Below are 27,394 nucleotides of genomic sequence, written 5' to 3' on the forward strand. Positions count from 1 at the left end.
AACTGGCATCCCTATAATGGTGCGCCTGCACTAGGGTTCAGTCAAAAAAAAAACCTTTTCAACAGCATCCACTTTATTTTAGTGTCAACATATTCCAGCATCATGGAATGCTCATCCAAACCCAACAAGAAAGACATAAAAGTACATGGCCAGATGACGGCAGGTTTAGTTTTTTTACAGATCGTCACAAGGAAGGGTTAATAAAAAAATTTAAAACTATTGAAAAACCCCGCGTGAAGTGAATAAAAAATAGATAAAACAAATTAAAAAACAATAATAATATAGTAATAAAAATATATATTAAAAATGAATTTAATTGTGAGTAAAATTATAAAAAAAAGAAATATGAAGTGAAAATAAAACATTTAATTAAAAAATTATAAATTATGTTTTCCCAGAAATGCTGTATTGGTGCCCTACTTTTATTGCTGGGCTGTCTATCCGTATCCGGTGGCAAATTGAAATTGGTGGCTTTGAAAGGTCCCCATGGCGGATTTGTGGGGTTGAAATATCGTAAACCCAAGTTGTTGGGTTTGAAACATCATGGCTTTGGCCATGGTTTGGGACATGGCTTTGGCGGTGGATTCGGCCATGGTCTTGGTGGCGGTTTTGGCCATGGCGGTGGATTTGGTGGCGGTTTCAGCGGTGGCTATTCAACTTCTTTTCATAGCTCAGCTGGCTTTGGCGGTTGGCTGGGAAGATGAATTCAATTGGAATTGAAAATTCTAAATTATTTTATTGTGTTCGTTTTATTGTTAGTAGTTATATTTATTTAAGAAAATTAAAAATTAATTACAATTAAGTATTTTAGTTTAAGAGTGTTATTATCTGCATCTTTATCATTATTATATAGAACACAGTCGAATTGGCGAGGAATTTAATTGTTTTAATTTTTTGGCCGATTGTATTCTATCTTAGATCCATTGTTAAATTATACATTTGAATTTTTGAATAAATAACTAGAAAATAATAATAATAACAATAATGTGACTAATACCTTCAAAATACCGAAAAAGGTCGAGACATTTATATGGGAGCTATGTCAAAATATGGACCTATACTAAAAATGTTCTGCAAATAAGTTTTTCATTCATCACGAAACCGCAATACCAATAGTTAGCGGTTGAAAAAAGCGGCTAAAATTTTCAAAATATCGACAATGGTGCGGAAAACTGTGTAAAAAATGGACCTATACCGACAATTTTCTGCGAATATTTTTTTATTTACTAGGAAACAAAAATTCCAGGTTACAGACAATAATTGTTTTAATTTTTTTGCCGATTGTGTTCTTTCTTAGATCCATTGTTTATATTAATAACAATTATTTTAATTTTACTGACAATATTTTTAATATTTCGTGGTTTCCGAACATTTCGACAAATTTAGCTATGAACACTATTAACAAAAACTCCAAAAATTTATATTCATAGAAATTCTAAAACATCGTAATAAAATTGTTAAGAAAAATTTTACAAAAAAAATGTGGAACGCTTCACGATTTTGCGTGTCATCCTTGCGCAGGGGCCATGCTAATCTTCTCTGTATCGTTCCAATTTTAGTATATGTTCTGCCGAAGCAAGAACGTAGTTGTGAGTTTTTATTTTCTACTTATACGTACAATTTAAGAAAAACGTATATGAGAATTATTAGCCATGGTCATGGCATTATACACAAAAATAAACAATTGCCCATTAGCTCCGATTAAAACAACTAAGATAAGATGTGTGCATACATCTTCTTTTTAAGGGTTGCTCGAGGTCAGGTAGAAAATAAGGTTAGGGGATCTACATGCTGCAGTTTGATGTTGTGTACAAATCACATGCACATTGAAATTTTATGGAATTCATTCATAATGGGTATTTATTAAACGTTTACCCACCTTTTTACATGTTTAGACTACCACACAATCACGTGTGACTGATTTAGCAGAAACCATCGCAACGGGGATGTAGCTCAGATGGTAGAGCGCTCGCTTAGCATGTGAGAGGTACGGGGATCGATGCCCCGCATCTCCAGAGTTAAATCTTTTTGGTATATTTTAAAAATCGAACAAAATTGTGTAAGATAAAAATGTGATTAAAATTATTCAATTAGTTTTTTCATTTTCGAGATATTTTTCTTACTATATTATTTATTTCTTCATAAAATATAAATGTCTTTCAAAATGCACAAAAAAGTCAACGGGCTCAACCGGGATTTGAACCCGGGACCTCTCGCACCCAAAGCGAGAATCATACCCCTAGACCATTGAGCCTCATAACGGTACCATGTTCATTCATATACATCAGCCTATGCTTTGTGTATCCACTAGTCGCTTTCATTCACAATAAGACGTAATCACAATGGGAGTACTAATCACAATGGGAGCAATTAGTGTTGTCATTAGGTATGTTCGCACGACACAATTTATTAGTTTACTTTATTGTATGTAGAAGATGTGCTAAGTATATAACACAGAGTAGCTGATCTAAAGACAAAACTAAATTTCTCTGTATAAAATATTAATTTATAAAGGAATTTTGGAGCCATATCAAGGCTTATTAATAAAAACATTCAGGGAGACCAGCTGTATATCAGTCGTTTATCAACTTTGCTGTAAAAATCTATGATTGTAAATTGACTTCTATTATGAAAACTTAAACAACGTCCAATTTTTTTGGCATTATAATTGAGAAAAAACTTGCAGGGTGAACTTGCTGGGTGATCTTAAGTCATATTTTAAATTTGACGCCGATCTCCTTTATTCTTTTACATTAATTAATGTCAACTTAACATGTTATGCCTGAAATCCTCGTATGTGCCTTTTCCCTATAAAAAATACATTAATTTATATGAAATTTTTGTGTGTTACAAAAATTATTACCAAAAATAAAAATTATATCGATAAAACTGCACACAAGTTACCGAAGAATGGACATCGAAAGCTAAAATATTTGCTATAGACAAATTGCTATCAAATTTAGGGAATGAACTAGAAAAGTTCTAATAATTCTTTTGGGATTAATTTCTTCCTCTATTTCTTAATTGGTGCAATTTTATTCTCCAGAAAACTTCACTATAAGTCACCTAACAAGGAAAATCGTTAGCTATAGTATTTATAATAGAAATACATGCCTATTCGAAATTGGATCGAAATTGGACCGATTTGTATCATTTTGGCAAACACTTAGTTAGTTAGTTTCGTCGGATTTTATGTAAATTGTGCACCAAACTCCCAATATTGGTCCGATTGAGACAACATTTTGAATAGAGTACTGAATTATGTCCTGATTGATGTGTGCAAAGTTTTTTTGAAATCGGTTCAGATTAAGATATAACTCCCATATATAGTTTCGTCCGATTTTATGCATATGGAGCATCATATTGCCAATGTTTTCCGATTGAGACATTTTGAATACCGTATTGAAGTTACTACAGGTTGTCATCCGTTTGTTGAAATAGGTTCAGATTTAGATATAGCTCCCATATATATTTTCCTCAGATTTTATGTAAATGGCGCACCGTATTGGATTAAAGAGGTTTCAGATTTAGATATAGCCCCCATACATATTTTTATCCGATTTCATCAAAATGTTATACCAAATAACTATAGTTTGTCCGCTTAGGACGAATTAGAGCACAACGTACTAAATCTAACTTAGAATAAGGTGGATTTGGATTTTGTGTCGAGATACATTTTGGATATACTGTGCACTGTGTTCCAGCATACCAAATGCTGGATACCACTGTTGCTCAAACACGTCCATTTATATATAGATCATATAAATATTTTATTCGATGATTCACATTCAATTGTTATAAATTTCAGATTGGTATGTGTATGGGCTGTTTTAATTTAGTTCAAATGTCTGTGTACTTCATGCAGTTGATTTCGTCCGATTCCATTTCAATGGTCCTCCAAAGATGCTATGTCTATTCTATCTAAAGGATATTGTACATATGAGCATCTCTTACTGGTTTTAAATTGGTTTCATTCCTAGACCATTTCATTAATTTCGAGAGTTTATCTTAAAGTAGAAAATATTCTCCCGAAAATTAAACTGTCGTTAACTGTCGTTGCCTACAATATTTGGCAAAAAAACTAGAAAAATTTTAATTTAGTTTTGCGGATTCATGTCATGCCTTCTATAAATTGGTTCTGAAGATACTCTAAATGAAAAAATATACACCATAACATTTTCCGAAATATACACCATAAAATCATCCTATGGTTTGACCATTTGTGGGGGTCCTATCATCGGACTTGGTTTAGGCTTTGTATAACAATGGGTTTGCAAGGTTTGGTTCAAATCGGTTCAATGGTTGGTTCAATATTATATTGAATCAAGTTTGGATCGACTCCAAATTGTGTGAAACAGATTTGATACAATGAAAAATGTACTCTAAAATTAATATTTCTATGAGGAACATTTTTTCCGTGTCAAAGTGTATTTACCTACCCACATTTATGTATCCCGAATTTATGTATTTTGACACAGGCTTCAAAAACTAGCAGCAAGTTTGATGTTCAAGATTATAATTGAGTAGAAAATCTCCCTAAATATTTAAAATTCAGTTTTTGGACTCTGAAGACCTATAAAAAAACTCTTTAAGATAAGACGTTATGTTCCGATTAAAACTTTCGAGAGTTATCGTAAACATCAAACAGAGAGATTGACGGACTGACGGACACTCCTAAATCTAAATATTCCAAATTATTTTAATTTAGTTTTTCTCTCTCGAGTCGAACAAATTGTCTGAAATGGATTTTATACAAAGTCGCTAGGGCCAGGAAACGAAATTTCCAATTTTCCGGGATATTAATGTGGTATCAGATTGTATATACCCTCAATGATTTCTTAAAATTGTAACATCATATATAAGGGACGTAATACCCTATGTGTTATGTCTTACGATACTTAACATTTACGCTTGATTAACAGAGCCCTAACGGGTACTAAAAACGCTTAAAACTTTGTTGGCGATTTTAAATGAAAAGTTAGTTGTAACATTGTCTCAAACGAACGTGCCATCGCCTTTCTGTTCAATGAAAGGTTTACAGCTCGCAAGAGGCTCAATGGTCTAGGGGTATGATTCTCGCTTTGGGTGCGAGAGGTCCCGGGTTCAAATCCCGGTTGAGCCCGATCTTTTGCAACTTTTTTTTAAATAAATTGTTTTTTAAAGACTAAATATTTAATTACAAAGAAATAATGAAGCTCGAATGGAGAAAATGACTTCTCACGATATATAAGTGGGTAATTTATTATTACAATATGTACATGTGTTTGTATCACATGCGTGAACATATGTCTATTCGTATACATTCCATGACCACCAGCCTGTGGTTCCTTTAGATAAGTCCGTTTAAAACCTGTTAAGTGATTTCTGTGGAGTTGTGTTCGTGGGAAGGAGAAATAATTTTCCCCCTACAAAGTAAACTACACATAAAGAATATCTTCTTCACATGTCGTCCAACATGAAGATATTTACAGCGTGTGCTTTTTGCTGTTGTTGTTTTTGTTTATCAAGTTGTGTGTGTGTGAGCTTGATATGTCCATCCATCCATTATCCTTGAGGATATGTTTATTTTGTATAGTCAGTCAGTGCAATGGAAGTTGTACAAACGTTTTTTGTTATTCTATGAACTACAATCGAGAGTCGGATGATGATGATATTCTTCAGGGAGATGATACTCTGGGGTGTTCACTACGTCCACACTTGACTATGTTGTGGATATTGTTACTCTGGGTGGCATGGCGGATGTTGTTTATTGGAGGTTGGGTGGCATGGTTGTTTATTCTCAGTTATGATGAAATCAAAACATTTACATATTCCACAAATGAATTTTGAAGAATAATTCATCATCACTTTTAGATATCAAGGACAGTTTGGTGTATTTATATAGCAACATAGTTAAAAAATATATCTTTCCAAAGTCTTTAACAGCAATTATGATCCGACTAGGATGAAATTTAGCACAAGTCACTTATATGGCCCAAGGACGAATCCTATTGAAATTCAAGAAAATCGGTTCAGATTTAGATATAGCTCCCATATATAGTTTCGTCCGATTTTAGGTAAATGGTGTACCAAAGTCCCTATATATCTTTTGATTTGCATGAAATTTGTCATAGAGTACTGAATTAGGTCCAGAATGATGTGTGCCAAGTTTCGAGAAAATCGGGTCATATTTTTATATAGCTCCCATATATATCTTCGACCGAAGGGTATCATATAGTCGGCCCAGTCCGACTTTACTACTTTCCTTACTGGTTGAAAAATATGTTTTTGAAATTATTCAAACGGAGAGGGTGTTTGAAAGATTTTTTTTTTCAATTTCTTCAAACGGAAATAACTATTTTATAATATTTTTTTAAGGACTTTAATACAAAAGGATTTTTTAAGGTCTAAACAGGCGTGGATTTTTTAAAAATATTTTTCAAGGTCCTAAACAGGCGTGGATTTTTTCAAAATATTTTTTCAAGGTCCTAAACAGGCGTGGATTTTTTCAAAATATTTTTTCAAGGTCCTAAACAGGCGTGGATATTTTCAAGGTCCTAAACAGGCGTGGATTTTTTCAAAATATTTTTTCAAGGTCCTAAAAAGGCGTGGATTTTTTCAAGGTCCTAAAAAGGCGTGGATTTTTTCGAAATATGTTGTCAAAATATTTTTTCAAGGTCCTAAACAGGCGTGGATTTTTTCAAAATATTTTTTCAAGGTCCTAAACAGGCGTGGATTTTTTCAAAATATTTTTTCAAGGTCCTAAACAGGCGTGGTTTTTTTCAAAATATTTTTTCAAGGTCCTAAACAGGCGTGGTTTTTTTCAAAATATTTTTTCAAGGTCCTAAACAGGCGTGGCTTTTTTCAAAATATTTTTTCAAGGTCCTAAACAGGCGTGGATTTTTTCAAAATATTTTTTCAAGGTCCTAAACAGGCGTGGATTTTTTCAAAATATTTTTTCAAGGTCCTAAACAGGCGTGGATTTTTTCAAAATATTTTTTCAAGGTCCTAAACAGGCGTGGTTTTTTTCAAAATATTTTTTCAAGGTCCTAAACAGGCGTGGATTTTTTCAAAATATTTTTTCAAGGTCCTAAACAGGCGTGGATTTTTTCAAAATATTTTTTCAAGGTCCTAAACAGGCGTGGATTTTTTTAAAATATTTTTTCAAGGTCCTAAACAGGCGTGAATTTTTTCAAAATATTTTTTCAAGGTCCTAAACTGGCGTGGTTTTTTTCAAAATATTTTTTCAAGGTCCTAAACAGGCGTGGATTTTTTCAAAATATTTTTTCAAGGTCCTAAACAGGCGTGGTTTTTTTCAAAATATTTTTTCAAGGTCCTAAACAGGCGTGTTTTTTTTCAAAATATTTTTTCAAGGTCCTAAACAGGCGTGGATTTTTTCAAAATATTATTTCAAAGTCCTAAACAGCCAAAATATATTTTTAAGGGTTTTTTGCATTTGTCAAGGAATTTAGAGTGCTATTTTTCCCAACACTAGTGTCCCACTGATATTAGTTGTGATATTATTCCTCTGACTGCCACATTTCACATTGATAAAGTGGACACACTTGACAATGGGGGAAAACTTTGTGAAACTAATGATAACAAATATACATATGTCGGTTGGATGGACTGGACCATTCACCCATCCTACCGCCAAAGTGATCAACTACTTCTCGTTATCATTGTCCAATTTTTCTTCGGTAATTTTACTTTTTTGTCGATTTATTTGGATAATGTTTTTGCTGTTGGTTTTTTTCTGTCTCATCACCAATTGTGTTCTTTTTGTTTCCACCATCCCTTCCCCTTCAAACATTTTCAATTAAAAATGAATTGTTTTCTTATTGTCTTTGGCCATAATGGAAGTCGGTGTTTATTTAGGTCCAAAGTGTAAAAATAATAATGATGACGATGATGACCAACATGATGGCAGTGGAGGTGATGCTCCTGATGATGACCAAACGAGCATAACGAACTTTGAACAGTAAGTAATTTGGGAGTACACATGTATTATTCGTTCATACCCACACACCTTTGTTCGAGTTTGACCATTGCTATGGGGAATAAAGTTTTGGAAACTTCCCTGCGGAATTTTCTAAATGTTATCTTATCTAGAAGTATATTTGTGAAAAAGTTCTTCTGATAAAAATAAAGAAATGTAAGTGAAACAATGAAAATGTTCCTACAAATATCTTTGCCAAGTTTACATTATGAAGAAAAAATCGAAATAAAATAGAGAGGAAGTTGACCAAATATTTTCCACAATATACCACTCATTCCCCTCGAAATATATGAAATATTATACCGGACTTTATTTGCATACTATTTGTTATAATATCCTCTTGACTACCTGAAAGTGAACTCAATGAGAGATACATAATGTGTATACATACGAAACTCCTGAAATTAAAAAAATAAAATAAAAAAATTACAGAACCAACCAGGATTTGAACCCGAGACCTCTCCACCCACATTAAAAGTCATACATTTATATTCCCTTTTATAATCATTTTATGTGGACCTACCCTCTGTAAAATTCTAAAATATCTAACTGGGCTCAACCGGGATTTGAACCCGGGACCTCTCGCACCCAAAGCGAGAATCATACCCCTAGACCATTGAGCCGCATGGCAACCCTGGTCGTGAGTTTTTACGTATTTTTATGAAATTTTTACAATAATTTCAAATATAGTAACCATTTTCTTTTAATATATTTTTAATTTTTTGGAATCATAGCCATAATATGATAATAACAATCCAAGAAAACAATTTTGAAAACTTATCCAGTGGAGGTCCTTGAATTTAAACATATTAAGGAAAACAATTTTAAAAATGTATTTCATATTTTTTCCATAACTTCTATAATATAAATCGAATCATACAAGATTTATAAATCTTTAAAACCTATAAAAAAGAGTGGGCTCAACCGGGATTTGAACCCGGGACCTCTCGCACCCAAAGCGAGAATCATACCCCTAGACCATTGAGCCGCATGGCAACCCTGTTCGTGAAAGCGAATAAAAAATTTCTCTCGCTCTCTCTCTCTCTTTGTACATTTATTTTGTGTAATGCAAAAAAGTATTTAAAAAAATCCGTGCCTACACAAGACCTTGTGGAGGCCACGCCTATAGGAGGTCTTGAAAAACTATTGTTAAAAAATCCAAGCCTAGGGCCGTCCTTAAAAAATTATTTATAAAAAACCCCCGCCTGTGACAAATAAAAAAAAAATCACGCCTATATCCGATCCTTAACCTTGAATTTATATTTTTTAACCTACAACTATATGAAACCTTGTAAAAATATTTAAAAAAAAAAATCCGCTCGCATTTGAGGATTTTCGGCAAGACTCATTGGTCTTTAGCACACTTCCGGGACTTCAGCCCGCCTACAATAACACCATTACAGACAGCTCGCCTGCAAATACTAACTTCTGCTAAACTTGAAAAAAAATAAGAAGGGAAGTAAAGTCGGACGGTGCCGACTATATGATACCTTTCACCACTTGGGTATATCCAACAGCTGAATCCTAACAGACGTCGCATTTTTAAAGGACCAGTAAAATGAAATTGGATCCATAAACATGTCATTCTGCAACCGATACTAAATTTTTCATTTGGTCAGATATAGAAGCTATATCTAAATCTGAACCGATTTTCACAAAACTTAACACACATTATTCTAGACCTTATTCATTACGCTGTGCCAAATTTCGTGCAAACCGAAATATATTAAGGGACTTTGTTACATTAAATCGGACGAAAATATATATGGGACCTATATCTAAATCTGAACCGATTTTCAGGAAACTTAACACACATCATTCTACACCTAATTCATTACGCTGTGCCAAATTTCGTGCAAATCGAGAGATATATAAGGACTCTGGTGCACCATTTACATTAAATCGGACGAAAATATATATGGGAGCTATATCTAAATCTGAACCTATTTTCACAAAACATAACACACATCATTCTATACCTTATTCATTACGCTGTGCCAAATTTCGTGCAAATCGAAAGATATTAAGGGACTTTGGTGCACCATTTACATTAAATCGGACGAAAATATATATGGGACCTATATCTAAATCTGAACCGATTTTTCCCAATTTCAATAGGGTTCATCCTTGGACCATATAAGTCACCTATGCCAAATTTCAACCGAATCGGATCATAAATGCGATGCGTAAATCGACTCAGAAAGTGATTCTATGCATATTCTCAAAAGGAACCATGTGCCTATCTCGTTTCCTTTTGCCTGTTACAGACATATGCACAAAGACATAATACCCTGTACCAAAGTGTGGTGAAGGGTACAAAAACAAATCTCTCTTATAGAAACATGTAGTTATAAAAAAATCTATAGGAGACTTAATATTCTTTAAAAATATTGGACAATATAAGAATTGAAAATATTCTTACTCTTAAAAATCCGCATAAAAAAATATTCGATAAAACTTTATGCTTGTGTAGGCTATTGGAGTTTTTTTACATCCATTGGTCTTTACGACTTTTAAATTTTCATGTCACGTTTACAAATTTTACTTTTCAAAATTACTAAAATAAAACTACCATGCATTTGGTCAATTTGTTTTAACCCAATTCCATGGTCAAACCTAAACAATTGACCAAGACATTGCCGCACATTAATACTCAATACAAAATGCATTGTTTGACCTAAATAAAAAACAACAATTTCCCCTTATCGGCCAAATAACCGAAAAAATGGTGTGGTAACCCTTCTCCAACATGGGGATGTAGCTCAGATGGTAGAGCGCTCGCTTAGCATGTGAGAGGTACGGGGATCGATGCCCCGCATCTCCAAGATAATTTTTTGCAATAAAATTTTAATATTTTTGAGACAATTTATGATCTGATGTCGCAAAATCCGAAAAAATAAATTTTAATTTACGGTTTGGTTTTGCACAACTATTGTTGAAAGATAGGTAATTTTTCGTCGAATTTTCATATATATAATATTAATTCCTATAATATTATATCGATGCGTTTTAAATTTCAAATTTACCAAAAATCATAGGATTTTTTTTCGATTTTCAAATTAAACAGTAATGTTAGCGTTGTTTTATATTAAAAGGCAGTATGCTTTAGGATCGACTGAAGGTAGTTTTTAAATTTGTTTATTAAAATTAAAAAAATATATTGAATTCCTAACGACCACTGGCATAATTTTCCTAAAAGATGCATCAGGGGATGTAGCTCAGATGGTAGAGCGCTCGCTTAGCATGTGAGAGGTACGGGGATCGATGCCCCGCATCTCCAAATTAGTTTTTTAATTTTTAAATACAATTTTAGATTGTATTATTAATATACCCTCCTCCACCATAGTATGGAGGGTATATTAATTTTGTCATGCCGTTTATAACTCATCGAAATATTCATTTCCGACCCTATAAAGTTTATATATTCTTGATCAGGGTAAAATTCTAAGACGATCTACGCATGTCCGTCTGTTGTATTCCCGCTATCTTCTGAAGGAATTGAGATTGGGTGCTGAAATTTTGCATAGGGTTGTCTTTTGTCTGCAGGCAGGTCAAGTTCGAAGATGGGATATATCGATCCACGTTTAGGCATAGCTCCCATATAAGAGTACTCCCCAATTTTCGGTATTTTTGGGTTATTGAGCGCGTTTGTCAACCTAATTCGCTAAATTTTAGTGCATTGTGTTCTTTTTGGGTACGAAAAGTCTCCACAAAAAATATATATATAGGTCCACGTTTTCTGGTAACCCCCATATAACGGTACCTCTTAATTTTCAGAATTTTTGGGGTCTTGATCGTATTTTTCCACCCAATTGGCTGTAATTCAGTATTTTAGGTTCTTAATAGGTACCAAATCTCTCCACAAAAAAATTATGAACATAGGTCAATTTTTTCGGATAGCCCTCAATTTTCGGTATTTTGGTTCTTCAGCGCGTTTTTCAACCGAATTTGCTGCAATTTGGTATTTTGTAGTCGTATATGGTAACAAATCTCCCTACCCAAAATTATTAATATTCGCCCCCCTTTTTGGGGTAGTCCCCATATAACCCCCTTTTTTATATTTAAATAGTAGTCTGATTTGTTATCTGTAGGCCTATTCTGTAACTTTTTAACAACATTCGACATTGTTTATTTTACAACAATTTCATTTGTTTGTTTTGTTGTTTTTACAATAACAAAAGAAAATTAACAATATGTTATCTGGTTATATTAGAATATACGCTTTTAAAAATTATTAAAAAATATCCATTTAAAATCTAACTCTTCCTGTAGTACTTTTAAAAATATTTATTAAAAATGTATACCTTCGATGTACCCCAAAAATATTTTTTTTTTACAAAGACAAAATAAAAAATAAATAATTTAAGAACAAAAAAGTCATTGGGCTCAACCGGGATTTGAACCCGGGACCTCTCGCACCCAAAGCGAGAATCATACCCCTAGACCATTGAGCCGCCTGATGGCGCCATCTGTCGTTGTCAAGAGTAAACACCAAACTATTTTTGGCAACAGACAGAGAAAAATCAAATCAATGTGTCGTCACACTCAGCCATAACCCGTTTTCTGTTAGCCTGGCCAACAACAATTGTTGTGTGTGAGATCGTTTATAGCAGCGAGCAAGCACTATAAATAAATAAAACTATCTTTAACAAAAGTACCGTTATCTGGGGATGTAGCTCAGATGGTAGAGCGCTCGCTTAGCATGTGAGAGGTACGGGGATCGATGCCCCGCATCTCCAAATGATTTTTTTTAATTATTTATATTTTTTTAAGTGAAATATTTTTTTATTTTAGTATAATTTATTACCTGAAATTAGAAATATGATTTTTATATGTAAATTTTTTTTTGTTTATAAAAAATGAATTCCCTTGTCATTAACCCTGAAATCCTTTTTATCTGTATTTCCTTGATTTCACACCTTTTTTGTTCGTTTAAATGTATGTATGCCATCCTTTCGGACATAAATAATGTGTGTGTCCCGCATACAATTTAAGGTGACAAAAATCAGACACCAAAAATGAAAAACAAACCAACAGAATGTTAAACATTCCAACAGCTAAAAACCAAGCCATCTCCCACCCACCTATATTTTTTTACAGGTGCTTTTCGTTCTTTTTTTCTCGTCGTTGACATCCTTCCGGTATTTTAGTGCAAAAAAACGTGCCAATAAATTTTTGCACGTTTTTGTTGTGATATTTTCTCTCGTTCGGCTGGCATGCCTCAACGATATAATTTCAAAAAACGTACGCAAAGTGTCACAATGATAATAATGAGGGTGGCATGACTAACAAGATATGGACCCATATTCCACCTCTCTGTGTATGTATATGAGTGTGATATGAACTTATCATTGGTATTTATGTAAAGTGCAGTGTAGTGGCTGACTGCTAGGTGCCACCTTTTTGGCTGAAAGGTATTCCGTTGTGGAAGTTGAAATCTTGAAAAATGATTGGTGTAGCTTAAACAAAGGACCAGACCATCACAAATTCGTGTGCCAAAAGAAAATCATTCACATAATGAACGTGTTTTGCATATATTTATGATATTTATTTGAAGTTTCAGAACATGTGCGTGTATGTAAGACATAAGGGAGGGGGAAAAATCACCTGTCCTCATTTGTAATTTCCTCGAGATCAGACCTCCCGGTATTTGAATTGTTTTTTTATGTTGATGTTTTTCACTTAAAATCGCTTCCCCGAAAAAATTATCTTACTACGTCCATGGTAACAACTGAATATATTTAACATTAATTTGATTTATTTATTTAGGTAAATAAACAAGAAATTGAATTAAACAATGGCGAGACAATAGAAAGGGAATAAAGCTATGCACAATTTACCAAAATTGGAATGGGAATGTAATCCATAAAAATATATATCCAAACCTTAAAAAAGTCTACGCCTTGAAAAAATTATTTTTATAAAAAAAAAAAAATATTTTTATAGAGTCTACGCCTTGAAAAAATTATTTTTATAAAGTCTACGCCTTAAAAAATTATTTTTATAGAGTCTAAGCCTAAAAAAAAATATTTTTATAAAGTCTACGCCTTAAAAAATTATTTTTATAGAATCTACGTATTGAAAAAATTATTTTTTAGAATTTACGTCTTGAAATTTTTTTTTTAAAATCTACGCCTTGAAAAATTATTTTTATAAAATCTAGGCCTTGAAAAAATTATTTTTATAAAATCGACGCCTTGAAAAAATTATTTAAAAAAATCGACGCCTTGATAAAAATTATTTAAAAAAATCGACGCCTTGATAAAAATTATTTAAAAAAATCGACGCCTTGATAAAAATTATTTAAAAAAATCGACGCCTTGATAAAAATTATTTAAAAAAAATCGACGCCTTGATAAAAATTATTTAAAAAAATCGACGCCTTGATAAAAATTATTTAAAAAAATCGACGCCTTGATAAAAATTATGTTTATAAAATATACGCCTTAAAAAAATATTTTTATAAAATCTACGCCTTGAAAAAAATATTTTTTATAAAATCTACGCCTTGAAAAAAATATTTTTATAAAATCTACGCCTTGAAAAAATATTTTTATAAAATCTACGCCTTGAAAAAAAATATTTTTTAAAAAATCTACGCCTTGAAAAAATTATTTTTATAAAATCTACGCCTTGAAAAAATTATTTTTATAAAATCTACGCCTTGAAAAAAATATTTTTATAAAATCTACGCCTTGAAAAAAATATTTTTATAAAATCTACGCCTTGAAAAAAATATTTTTTTATAAAATCTACGCCTTGAAAAAATTATTTTTATAAAATCTACGCCTTGAAAAAAATATTTTTATAAAATCTACGCCTTGAAAAAAATATTTTTATAAAATCTACGCCTTGAAAAAAATATTTTTTATAAAATCTACGCATGGATTTTTTTATAAAATCTACGCTTTGAAAAATTTATTTTTATAAAATCCACGCCTTGAAAAAATTAATAAAGCTACGCCTTAAAAAAAAAACTATTTTTATAAAAATCTACGCCTTGAAAAAAATTATTTTTATAAAACGCCTTATAAAATTAGTACAGTTTTTCTATCCCTAAGAATACCTATTCTTAAGAAAAAATAAAATCCTTTTCAATATCTTTAATATGCCTGTAATCCTCGTTTTCGGAAACCGATTTTTATTTCCCTTATTTGAATTGTAATTTGTAATTGTTTTGCGTTATCTGGTAGTAAATTTTATGTGGTGGTCAAGAACATTTAACGGCCATCGGAACAAAATGGGAAACGGACAAAACCAATTTTTATGTGTTTTACCAATTGTTTCGATAGTTGAGATAAAGTTTCGGCTTCAATTTCTGCTGACACAGCAGCTAAACAAATATAAGAGAAAATATAGCCAAAAATAAGAACAACAACAACAAAACACCACCACAATGTTAAGGCGTTCATAGGACAAGACAAAGTCCTTAACAAAGCATTTTGTGCTTTGTTCCAGCCTCAATCGTGTTCAGGACATTATGTTTATATCCTGCAAAGGAACATTTTAACAATAAAGTGATAAATACTTACATGAGTGAATTTATATATGTGTGTGTGTGTGTGCGTATCAAAACATGTGTATTTATTACAAATCACCCTAACAATAAGACCAATCCTTGTTTCGGACAATGCTCTGGAAGTTTGTTAAATGTTTTCTATTTATCCACATTTTTTGGTATTTAATATTTGATGTCCGTTTGCCATCATCTCTCTCCTCTCATTCTGTGGCAAATTTTGTTGAAAACAATTGTCAACAGATTTTTAGTACTTCCTTTGATATTCGCTTGACCACTAACCGCCACATTTTTTGAAAATAGAAATGTATTTGTTGTCTATTGTCCTGCCAACAAATATGTGGGCGTTTTGTTTTTTAAGGAAGCTTAGAAAATATTAACATAATTTATAGCAACGAACGTTCGAAAGGGAAAGGGGTACATAAATCCCGATATACAACTGCAGAAAAATCTAAATATGCTCTTATACAAAAAAAAAAATAAATAAAATAAAATAAAGGTCTTCTATAAAGGATAACTATTTTTCAAGGACTTAACAAAGCTCGATATTTTACAAAAAATCTTTCCAGGACTAAAAACATACATACAAACATTTTAATTCAACCAGTAAGGGAAGTTCAAAAAGTTCGGACGGGGCCTACTATATGATACCCTTCACCACTTTGGGTACATACAAGAGATGTTAATATCTACAATATCCTGTTGATAGAACAGACATAGTATCTTTCTAAGACCATTAAGATGGAATCGGGCGAAATATTGCTCAATCGGACAAATATTGGGCGTTTAGTGCATCATTTACATAAAATCGGACGAAACTATATATGGGAGATATATGTAAATCTGAACTGATTTTCTCCAATTCCAATAGGGTTCGTCCTTGTACGAAATAAGTGACATGTGCCAAATTTTATCCAAATCGGATCATAAATGCGACCTGTACTTTGTTCATAAAAATACACGGACGGCCAGACGGACATGCGTAAATCGACACAGAATGTGATTCTATGCGGGTATATCTCGATTCCTTTTCCTATTACAAATATATGCACAAAGACATAATACCCTGGACCACAGTGTGGTGAAGAGTATAACAACTATAAGAAGAAAAGATTAAAAAATATATTTTTCAAGGACATTAAACCTATAGCCAGCGTGAATATACACTGGAGGACAATAGCAGGTGTCTTCAGAAAAGTATTAAGGACTATGGCAAGCTTTATTAAAGATAATGTTTATTTCTAAAACTATAACCAGCGAAGATTTAAAACAATTTTTTTCTAAGGACTTTACCATATTGCTGGCTTAACATGTAAAGGCAATAAGTCATTTCACGTTAGTTTTCGGGGACTAACACAAGTCACGATTTTTATATTACATATTACATAAGTTCCCCCAAATTCACAAAAAATGTGGAACGCTTCACGATTTTGCGTGTCATCCTTGCGCAGGGGCCATGCTAATCTTCTCTGTATCGTTCCAATTTTAGTATATGTTCTGCCGAGGCAAGAACAAATGCTACTCTAATTAAAATCTACTTATATTTACCATTTTGTGGAAACTGCATATGAGAATTATAAGCTGAAGGATATTACACAAAACCGTACATGAACATGCAACTTAAATTTGCATACTTCATATGTCCGTATCTTAAGGGTAGTTTTGTGTCCTTCGACACATTCTTTATATTCATATTCAGGTACAAACGAACTTAAATAGAGGGGAGGTAGGTAGAAAATAATTGCAAGTATTAGAGAAAATATTATCCTTCTTACTACTCTCTCCTTTAAAGATTTTCTTAATGTCTCTCTAAAACTGGTTTTGGCATAGATTTGTACACTTTTCTCTAATGAAACATTTTCATTGTCCCCTCGATATAATTCCCATATACATTTTCCTTTAAATGTACGTATAAGTAGAACATTTAAAATACACAACCTTGTTCTTGCTTCGGCAGAACATATACTAAAATTGGAACGATACAGAGAAGATTAGCATGGCCCCTGCGCAAGGATGACACGCAAAATCGTGAAGCGTTCCACATTTTTTGTGAAAGATTTTTTGAATTATTTTTCATTCCAAAAAAATTCATATCAATTATGGCAGATTACAATTAATATGATGCTTTGGGCATCATGTCATATTATATCGATATCAAAGTTCTTTCATTCATCATGGGAAATGATTCATCTTTTTGTCAAATGGTAAAGGGTTCATTAAAGATAGACAATTATAAGCGGCTTTTCCCTTCCCGGTTAATCAGTCAGTCCTTAAAGACCTAAATAGAGCTTCTTATCATATCACCAGGTAAACATTAAGTTCTCTATCTATAAATCCTTAAAAACCTCAATAGAGCTTCTTATCACATCACCCAATTTTTTGGGACCTGCAAAGTCCATCTGAGTAGACTTCCTAAGACCACCACATCCTTTATTCGTAACTATAAACAATTTATTCATTACATAATCGATTTTATGCAAACCTCCTCATCATTATATCGGGTTGACAAAAATTTGAATATACACGATTCCCACGTCTAATGATTTCCTTATCATTGATTAGGATTTCAATTGAAGAGCCTTTAATTTTCACATCGAAACTCGGTACATTATATATTTTCCTCCATGTTAAAGAACCCCGGAGCGCGATAGACCTATTATAATTAACTAAGAAACGATGCTTGAAATTCATGATTTTTATATACTGACACTTCGACCTGCCCAATGGACTTCTGTGAGTCCTTTCAGCATATTATAAAAGTACTACAGACTTCTTCTGCTTCAAATCTCTATAATATTCCATATCATATCACGCGAACATCAACGAACTTTGATCTTACATATAAGTCTACTACAGTTTCACTTCAACTATCCGAAAATGCGGAAACCTAATTAACGGCGATTCGATCCCACGTTTTAAGCTCCCTTAGGGATACGTAATTGAGCGTAAAAGCCGATTTTAGATTTTTCGATTTTTGCCTCTCACCAAAACGTAGATTTTTAGACATTTCGATTTTTGCCTTTGACTAAAAAGTCGACCTTTCGATTTTGTCAAACCTGATCAAAATCGATTTTCGACTAAATTCGACTAAATCATCTAAAAATTTAATTTTTTGTATGAATTTTTGTAAACAGATAAAATAAAGTTCTTGGATGTGTAATTTTTGGGCAATTTGAGCTTCATGATAATAAAAGAAGTATTTATGAAGAAAATTGAAAAATTGAAAAAGTCGATTAATAGATTAGTCGAAAGTCGATTTACTAATCCCTAAGCTCCCTATGATAATTGCATTGTAATATCTAAAATCCTCTTCACCATTAATTTCGACCTCCACAAAACTCTCAAGACTTCTAAAAAGCTGTTCGTTATCAATTTGAACTTCCACAGCGTTTATTTCGGCATCAATGCCCCTTTCGACATAAAACCGATTAATTTGATGTTTGATTTAAACCTATGTAAGACTTCTCAGCAAAAGTCTCTAAAATATTTCACATGTACAGTTTCTCTTCAATTTTCCGAAAATATTGTCGAATAATCGGGTTTAACCATTTTTTTAACCTTAATATTGAACCCCGTACGCCTTCAGCATAGATTAGGACTAAAGAAAATCGTCAACAATGGAAGGCCCTCATAAATTAATTAAATCCTCTATATGCAGTTTTCATCGCCCCCAGATAACCCTTATTCTTCGAAAACTAAACATATTTCAAAATTTTAGGTTTTTTTATATAAATGTCTACAATAAATTTTTATACCCTACACAACTATGTTGTCAGGGTATTATAGCTTTGTGTAGCCCCAAAAGTTTGTAAAGCCCTAGACCCACCTTTAAGTATACCGATCGTCATATCTCGACTAGCTGAGTCGATCTAGACATGTGTGTGTGTCCGTCTGTCCATTATAATTTGTAAACACGATACAGGCCACATTTATGGACCAATCTGCACGAAATTTTACATGTAGAATGGGTTCTGGGGGATGAAATGGACCAAATACGTAATTTTTGTCTGATTTTCTGGTCGCTCCAGAGGCTGCAATTATTGCCCAAAGATGGCGAAATTTTACATTGTATTCTATAGCGTATAGATTTACCACTGAAGGACATAGACACGAAAAGTTGATAGTGTATCCAAAAAGAGTGCTTGACCTTTAAATTGATACCAATTACATTGTCGGAGTTATGTATTCATATATGTATTATTTAGTAACCCATTACTACAGAGGGCGGAAATATAGCGCTGATCGCTTTCAAGGACTGTACTGAATATTAGTAACATTTGATGACCTCTAGTCGGTCAAAAGGGTGCAAATATCGCGAAATATTTTGCATGCTTAGAATATAGAATCGCAGAATGTTAGATTTTCGTGGAAGTTGTGTAGGGTATCATATGGTCGGTACCGTCCGACTATACTGCTCCGCTCACTATTTTTTTTTTATCAAAATACCCTTGTCGTCTTAAGGTATGTCTTACCCTTATTTGTCATTTGAAACAATTGTACAAATATGTATGTTAAGATTTAAAAATGTTCAGGTAGTCCACAACACACACACACTACAACAAGAAGAAGGGTAGATAACTTGTAGTAGTCGTCATAAAATTTCAATGTCTTGCCAAATGTTATTCCTCATTTAGAATTCTCATATACGTTTTCCTTAAAACGTACGTATAAGTAGAAAATTAAACCACACAACATCGTTCTTGCTTCGGCAGAACATATACTAAAATTGGAACGATACAGAGAAGATTAGCATGGCCCCTGCGCAAGGATGACACGCAAAATCGTGAAGCGTTCCACATTTTTTTGTGAAAATTTCATTTTGAAATATTTTATATATAAAAAAAAGAAATTATGAAAAAAAAAACAGAATTTACGAAAAACATTTAATTTGTTTTACTTTTTCAAAGAATATTTTATTTAAAGAAATTTTGTAATTTATTATTTTTTCATAAATAGAAAACATTGATAGTAAATGTTTAATATTTTTTTTTCTTTTTTGATGTTGAGTTATTGAAATTTATATTTCACCCTTTCTGTTGATGTCATCATTTTTGTGTTCTGTGTGTCACCTCGATCTTTTGTTAAGGCAGATAGTTTGTTGGTATCATCAGCAATGTTTTGTGTTCTCGCACAACATGTGGGCGCCGTGGCTTAGTTGGTTAAAGCGCCTGTCTAGTAAACAGGAGATCGTGAGTTCGAATCTCGCCGGGGCCTAGTGATCTGAGCAGTAGATCACATTGTTATTTTTTGGTAATGCATTTTGTTTCTTTATAAAAAGAGAAAATTGAACTATATTAATGGAAACTAATTTAAAAAACCAGTGAGCGGAGCAGTATAGTCGGACGGGGCCGACCACAACTACACAACACAACTACCACGGAAATCTAACATTCCGCGGATTTTTAAGCCGAACCTGGCGATATTCCGTGATAGATGCACACTCTTGCCCGATTAGAGGTCAACAGCGCCCCTTCCTTACATTGACATATTTTCCGAATATTTCTAATATTTACTACAGTCCTTCTAATTACTTGTCCAGATTCCATTCACCGTGGGTTGTGTTTTGATGTTCGGCTTATAATTGTGGGCTATAGATCGACCAGAAAAAATACAAAAAATTAAGTTTTCGGTCAACTTCATCCCAAAATTATTATCTGATCATCACCGAAAATTCTAGATGTTGTTCTTGACCATAACTGGAGCCTTATGGAACATTTCACATCGATCGGGGCTATATTTCCGCCCTCTAGTGTGGTAATGGGTTACTAAATAATATCGGAATACGTAAGCACCTGTAAATATTTAAGTGTAACTCCCACAACCGAGAACATGCGACAATATAATTGGTATCAATTTAAAGGTCAGCCACTCCTCTTGGATATACTACCAACTTCTTGGTTCTATGTCCTTTAGAAGTAAATATATACGCCATAGAATCCAAATTTTGTCATTTTTCACACAAAAGTCAGGGTCAATGTGACCCGCTAAATATTGACCGATCTTTATCAAAACAGACATGCTTATTCGTTGGCCCGATTCCCTTCTCCGTGTAAAATTTCACGATGTTCGAGCCATAATTGCGGCCTCTGGAGCGACCAGAAAATCCGAAAAAAAATGTAGTATTTGGTCCATTTCCTTCCCTAAATATTAACCGATCTCTACCAAAAACAATAGGGATCTTCATTTGCCAGAACCCATCCTACATGCAAAATTTCGTGAAGATTGGTCCATAACTGTGGCCTGTATCGTGTTTACAAATTATAATGGACAGACGGACACACATGTCTAGATCAACTCAGCTAGTCGAGATATGACGATTGGTATACTTAAAGGAGGGTCTAGGACCAATATTTCGCGGAGTTACAAACTCTTGAGGCTGCACAAAGCTATAATACCCTGACAACATAGTTGTGTAGGGTATAACAAGTAAAAACGTCGTCAAATTCTAGCTTGGCCGAACTTTTTATACCCTCCACCATGAGGTGGACATTGAAAATATCTTAACCAATGTTGTACTGTCCTATGGGAACTAACGCGGAAACCAGGGTCCATATTAAAGAATTTAAGTAAGAAGGTTCGCTATACATGGAGAAACCAAAATACCAAATTACAGCCAATTCGTCTTTAAAGACCCAATTCAGCTCGTCTATAGATACCCCATTCAGTTGGTGTACGGTTGGTCTTGACCGTCGCTATAAACGATTTCGATTGTAGACTAGATTTATCCAAACATTTATATGATGTTTTACACATTTTTCCTGATCTGCGGAGCCAAAGTTCATTTTCCGGATCGAGCCATTTTAATGTTGGGGAAAAAGAAATCCATTAGGCTGGTCGTCGAAAATGTCGATAAAATCGGAGAAATGATTGAAGTTTACCGGCATGTCAGCAGTCTTAAAATCTCTCAGGAGCTAAAAATCTACCATAAAACTTTTTTAAACCATTTAAAAAAAGCTGGATTCAAAAAGAACCTCGATGGATATACGATGGATCGAATTTCCATCTGCGAGGCCTTGGCCAAGCGGAATGAGATAGACCATTTCTTAAACGGATGGTGACGGGAGATGAGAAATGGATCACATACGGCAACCGTGCGCGAAGACGATCGTGGTCAAAGAGCGGTGAAGCACCTCAAACGGTGGCCAAACCAGGACTAATGGCCACGAAGGTTCTGCTATGCATTTAGTGGGACTTGAAGGGGATTATTTATTATGAGTTCCCTCCATATGGCCAAACGCTAAATGCAGATCTCTACTATCAACAAGTGGGCCGTTTGAAGATAGAAATTGTCCAGAAACGGCGAGAATTGGCCAACAGTGACTCGCCAGAAATTTCGGGAGCTTGGTTGGGAAGTTTTAATGCATCCGCCATACAATACGGACTTGGCACCAAGCGATTATAATCCCTTTTCTTGCATTGCAAAATTTCTTTAGTGATAAAAAATTGGTATCTAGGGAGGATTGTGAAAATCGACTATTAGTTTTTTTTGCAAATAGAGAGCGGGACTTCTATAGATGTGCATATTTGGCCCAAATAGGGATACGTAGTCGAACGCAAAAATCGACTTTTAGACTTTTCGATTTTTGCCTCTGACCAAAAAGTCGATTTCTAGACTTTTCGATTTTTGCCTTTAACTAAAAAGTCGACTTTTCGATCTTTCGATTTTGTCAAAACTGTTCAAAATCGATTTTCGACTTTTACTGACTTCTCCAAATTCGACCAAAATTTTGATTTTTTATATGAATTATTGCGAACAGATAATGCAAAGTTACGGAATGTGCAATTTTTGGATTTTTTGAGCTTTGTGATAAAAAACCAAGTATTTATGAAGAAAATCGAAAGTCGATCTTGAAAAGTCGACTTTACGATTTTGTCATAGTTCAATAGTCGACTTGGACTTTTAGACTTTTCAATACAAAAAGTCGATTAATCGATTAGTCGAAAGTCGACTTACATATCCCTAGGCCCAAATCGGACATTCCGAAGCATGTTAAATAAAGTCCTATAGTTCATATACCTACGTTTGTTTTGAGTCATAAAAAGTGAATAAGTAGACCCTATCTGCAGATTTAATATAGGCCTGCTAAAAGGGTATGACCTCCATTATTCATATTGCACATAGATAGCTACCACTTCTAGGTCATTTGAAATGGGATATGGACATCAATGGTCCATGTTACGACATAGCTCACATACGAACGTTTCTACTTTTTTAGGTATGTTGAAGGTTCGTGGTGTATTTTTTAAACGAAGTGGTTGATTTAAAATTTTATCTTGAACATTTTTTTTTAAATTGGTCCATTTTTGAGGCTATTCAATATTTTGATAATTTGGATTGGGGGCACGTTGCAATTAAAATGACTGTAAATGATACTACCCCATTTATTCTGTATTTTTCAATCGAATTGGCTCTGAGTTGATATTTTAGGTTCTCATCGAGTGTTAAATCATCGTATCAAAAATTATTAATATCTGTCCTGGTTTTTGTATAGCCCACGTATGACTGTTCCCCCAACTTTTCGTATTTTGAGGGTTTCGGTATGTCCAAAGTCCTAGTCCAATTTCCAACTTGAGAGTCTATGGTTTGCTACTTCTTTTTATCCTGACAGCAACTCAACATGGCATACACACCCTTATAAAAGTCCCCATCAATGCCAGATATTTTAAATATGCTCCTCATGGTGGAGGTTATAAAGGTTCGATGCGACCGAATTTAACGATTTCTTTACTTTTTTTATTTTTTTAATATTTTATGTTTTACAAATTTCTCTATCAATTACTCGAATAAATATTTGTGTAAACCAAATTAAACTGCAAACAAACATTTATTGTTTTTCATAAGTGGAACAAATTTAACAACACTCATGCATCCCTCCACCTCTCATTCACAATGCAACACATTCCTGTCACAACCATATGTTGCAATATCAAACTGTGGCAATGATTCACTTTTAAAGCTGTTGCATCCCTTGTTGTAACACTCGTCCTTGTTCACGTTGTTGTTGCTTTTGTTATTTTTGCATTTGCCAGGATTGCAAATTCATTTGTTAATTTGTGATAGGCAAATTTTATCCTCGAGGCAGATCAAATGTTTACCAACTGCCAACAGATGTGTTTACATAACCACACAATGTCCTCAATAACTGTCGTTCATTGGCAAAAGGATAACATCGATAGTCTGGTTATCCTTTTTTCGACTCACTCTCTCATGCATATATTCTTTCCAAGTGCAGTGGTCATAATTGTTGCTTGGATCGTAGGGAAAGAGTTGTGATTGCCTGTTTGTTTTCCATATTTTTTCCTCCCAATACTATGTTTTCACTGGACAGCAAACAACAACAGGTGGCAGGTATGTGTGTTTGTGTCCTATGGGTATGTGTATGAATTGTAATGGGTGTGGGCATGGGAAAATATTGATTAATTAGCACATATGTATTGGGTTTTATATTGCATAGACTCAAAGTGATAGGAAATTAAAGAGTAAAGTTAAATTTAATGGAGTCAGATCATAAAAAATATTGATTTATAAAAGGGTGATTTTTAAGAGCTTTAAGAAAGGAAATATAACACACATTAAATTCAGAAAAATGCATGAACAATTTATTTTAATACTATCATAAATGGTTCAACATTTTATTTAACAAATAATTTCCCTCTTGGAATAAATATTTAAAACCTCTTGGACATAAAAAATCTATAAAAAATCCACGCCTTGGGGAGACTCAGAAAAATATTCTTTAAGAAGCCACGACTTATATAAGCCTCAGAAAAATATTCTTTAAAAAATCCACGCCTTCAACGAGCCTCAGAAAAATATTCTTTAAAAAAATCCACGCCTTCAACGAGCCTCAGAAAGATATTCTTTACAAAATCCACGCCATCAATGAGCCTCAGAAGAATATTTTTTAAAAAACAACGCCTTCAAGGAGCCTCAGAAGAATATTCTTTAAAAAACACACCATATATGAGCCTCAGAAAAATATTCTTTAAAAATCCAGGCCTTATACGAGCCTCAGAAGAATATTCTTTAAAAAAATCCACGCCTTCAACGAGCCTCAGAAGAATATTCTATAAAAAAACAACGCCTTCAATGAGCCTCAGATGAATATTCTTTAAAAAAACACACCATATATGAGCCTCAGAAAAATATTCTTTAAAAATCCAGGCCTTAAAATATTCTTTAAAAATCCACGCCTTATATGAAGACCTCAGAAAATATTCTTTAAAAATCCACGCCTTATATGAAGACCTCAGAAAATATTCTTTAAAAATCCACGCCTTATATGAAGACCTCAGAAAAATATTCTTTAAAAAATCCACGCCTTCCATGAGCATCAGAAGAATATTCTTTAAAAAAATCCACGCCTCCAACGAGCCTCAGAAAAATATTCTTTAAAAAATCCACGCCTTCAAGGAGCCTCAGAAGAATATTCTTTAAAAAACAACGCCTTCAATGAGCATTAGAAGAATATTCTTTAAAAAAATCACGCCTTATATGAGCCTCAGAAAAATATTCTTTAAAAATCCAGGCCTTATACGAGCCTCAGAAAAATATTCTTTAAAAAATCCACGCCTTCAATGAGCCTCAGAAGAATATTCTATAAAAAAACAACGCCTTCAATGAGCCTCAGAAGAATATTCTTTAAAAAAACACACCATATATAAGCCTCAGAAAAATATTCTTTAAAAATCCAGGCCTTATACGAGCCTCAGAAAAATATTTTTTAAAAATCCACGCCTTATATGAAGACTTTATGAGCCTCCATATGGAGACCTCAGAACAAAATTCCTTAAAAATCCACGCCTTATATGAGCCTCCATATGGAGACCTCAGAACAAAATTCTTTAAAAATCCACGCCTTATATGAGCCTCCATATGGAGACCTCAGAACAAAATTCTATAAAAATCCACGCCTTATATGAGCCTCCATATGGAGACCTCAGAACAAAATTCTTTACGAATCCACGCCTTTTATGAGCCTTGAGACCTCAGAACAAAATTCTTTAAGAATCCACGCCTTTTATGAGCCTGGACACCTCACAACAAAATTCTGTACGAATCCACGCCTTTTATGAGCCTTGAGACCTCACAACAAAATTCTGTACGAATCCACGCCTTTTATGAGCCTTGAGACCTCAGAACAGAATTCTTTAAAAATCCACGCCTTTTATGAGCCTGAAGACCTCAGAACAAAATTCTTTAAAAGTCAACGCCTTTTATGAGCCTTGAGACCTCAGAACAAAATTCTTGAAAAATCCACGCCTTTTATGAGCCCCCATATGGAGACCTCAGAACAAAATTATTTCTTTAAAGCCTCCGCGTCATATGAAAACTATGTCTAGCCTTTAAAAAACATTGCTTTACAAAATCCACGCCTAGGTGTAGCTTCGCCTCCACGTACCCGGAATGCCAAATTACAGCCACTTCGGTGCAAAATTTGCGGTCAAAACCTTAAAAATGCCAAAAAAACAAGTCAGGAGCTCTATATGGGGATATGTGAAAACATGGACCACCTATTGATTATTTTCAATCCATTTGGTTGGAATGTGGTCCCACATATACCAATACCCCATATGTGCATTGATATATGTGGGCTTCACCAAAATGTGGTCCAAAATTTATAGCCTTTGTAAAAAGATTTCCCACCCAGTGATAGCCCACGATGTGAAATCACAAAAAAAATCTGTGAAAAAATATCCAAAAAATAAAAAAATTAACATCTGTTTCCGCCCGGGATTGAACCGGGGGCCTTCCGCGTGTTAGGCGGATGTGATAACCACTACACCACGGAAACATGTGATAGTTTTACTCACACTATTTCATATGTAATTTTTATACATTTCTTAACCCATTCCATTTTCAAAGGGTTATCTGCCCCACATCCGCTTGCTTTGCAAAA

General features: G+C 33.6%; 1 protein-coding gene and 15 non-coding genes across 16 annotated transcripts; 9 read left to right on the forward strand and 7 right to left on the reverse strand.

The window, feature by feature from the left end:
• The first annotated feature begins 386 nt into the window (after window positions 1–386).
• On the forward strand, window positions 387–704 carry LOC133322223 (keratin-associated protein 19-2). Its single transcript, XM_061531254.1, has one exon. It carries the CDS (start codon window positions 387–389, stop codon window positions 702–704), a length of 318 nt encoding a protein of 105 aa, XP_061387238.1.
• A 772-nt stretch (window positions 705–1,476) lies between these two features.
• Window positions 1,477–1,583, reverse strand: LOC133322230 (U6 spliceosomal RNA). The gene has a single exon (XR_009754043.1). It is a non-coding gene; the product is annotated as a U6 spliceosomal RNA (small nuclear RNA).
• Window positions 1,584–1,942: 359 nt separating this feature from the next.
• On the forward strand, window positions 1,943–2,015 carry Trnaa-agc (transfer RNA alanine (anticodon AGC)). The gene has a single exon. It is a non-coding gene; the product is annotated as a tRNA-Ala (tRNA).
• Window positions 2,016–2,182: 167 nt separating this feature from the next.
• Trnap-ugg (transfer RNA proline (anticodon UGG)) lies at window positions 2,183–2,254 on the reverse strand. Its single transcript has one exon. It is a non-coding gene; the product is annotated as a tRNA-Pro (tRNA).
• Window positions 2,255–5,050: 2,796 nt separating this feature from the next.
• Trnap-ugg (transfer RNA proline (anticodon UGG)) lies at window positions 5,051–5,122 on the forward strand. The gene has a single exon. It is a non-coding gene; the product is annotated as a tRNA-Pro (tRNA).
• A 3,407-nt stretch (window positions 5,123–8,529) lies between these two features.
• Window positions 8,530–8,601, reverse strand: Trnap-ugg (transfer RNA proline (anticodon UGG)). The gene has a single exon. It is a non-coding gene; the product is annotated as a tRNA-Pro (tRNA).
• Window positions 8,602–8,894: 293 nt separating this feature from the next.
• On the reverse strand, window positions 8,895–8,966 carry Trnap-ugg (transfer RNA proline (anticodon UGG)). Its single transcript has one exon. It is a non-coding gene; the product is annotated as a tRNA-Pro (tRNA).
• Window positions 8,967–10,729: 1,763 nt separating this feature from the next.
• Window positions 10,730–10,802, forward strand: Trnaa-agc (transfer RNA alanine (anticodon AGC)). Its single transcript has one exon. It is a non-coding gene; the product is annotated as a tRNA-Ala (tRNA).
• A 383-nt stretch (window positions 10,803–11,185) lies between these two features.
• On the forward strand, window positions 11,186–11,258 carry Trnaa-agc (transfer RNA alanine (anticodon AGC)). Its single transcript has one exon. It is a non-coding gene; the product is annotated as a tRNA-Ala (tRNA).
• Window positions 11,259–12,360: 1,102 nt separating this feature from the next.
• On the reverse strand, window positions 12,361–12,432 carry Trnap-ugg (transfer RNA proline (anticodon UGG)). The gene has a single exon. It is a non-coding gene; the product is annotated as a tRNA-Pro (tRNA).
• Window positions 12,433–12,644: 212 nt separating this feature from the next.
• Window positions 12,645–12,717, forward strand: Trnaa-agc (transfer RNA alanine (anticodon AGC)). Its single transcript has one exon. It is a non-coding gene; the product is annotated as a tRNA-Ala (tRNA).
• Window positions 12,718–16,900: 4,183 nt separating this feature from the next.
• Window positions 16,901–17,007, reverse strand: LOC133322233 (U6 spliceosomal RNA). Its single transcript, XR_009754046.1, has one exon. It is a non-coding gene; the product is annotated as a U6 spliceosomal RNA (small nuclear RNA).
• A 428-nt stretch (window positions 17,008–17,435) lies between these two features.
• LOC133322231 (U6 spliceosomal RNA) lies at window positions 17,436–17,542 on the forward strand. Its single transcript, XR_009754044.1, has one exon. It is a non-coding gene; the product is annotated as a U6 spliceosomal RNA (small nuclear RNA).
• Window positions 17,543–20,190: 2,648 nt separating this feature from the next.
• LOC133322232 (U6 spliceosomal RNA) lies at window positions 20,191–20,297 on the forward strand. Its single transcript, XR_009754045.1, has one exon. It is a non-coding gene; the product is annotated as a U6 spliceosomal RNA (small nuclear RNA).
• Window positions 20,298–20,634: 337 nt separating this feature from the next.
• Window positions 20,635–20,708, forward strand: Trnat-agu (transfer RNA threonine (anticodon AGU)). The gene has a single exon. It is a non-coding gene; the product is annotated as a tRNA-Thr (tRNA).
• Window positions 20,709–27,216: 6,508 nt separating this feature from the next.
• Window positions 27,217–27,289, reverse strand: Trnav-aac (transfer RNA valine (anticodon AAC)). Its single transcript has one exon. It is a non-coding gene; the product is annotated as a tRNA-Val (tRNA).
• Window positions 27,290–27,394: the final 105 nt, after the last annotated feature.

The sequence above is a fragment of the Musca vetustissima genome, unplaced genomic scaffold, assembly GCF_032173495.1.
Source record: "Musca vetustissima isolate MV318-11 ecotype Yass unplaced genomic scaffold, APGP_CSIRO_Mvet_v1 utg23703, whole genome shotgun sequence".
Taxonomy (NCBI): Eukaryota; Metazoa; Arthropoda; class Insecta; order Diptera; family Muscidae; genus Musca; species Musca vetustissima.

Excerpts from the sequence above, each read along its gene's own strand:
- LOC133322223 (XM_061531254.1), top strand. The coding sequence starts at position 387 with ATGTTTTCCCAGAAATGCTGTATTGGTGCCCTACTTTTATTGCTGGGC.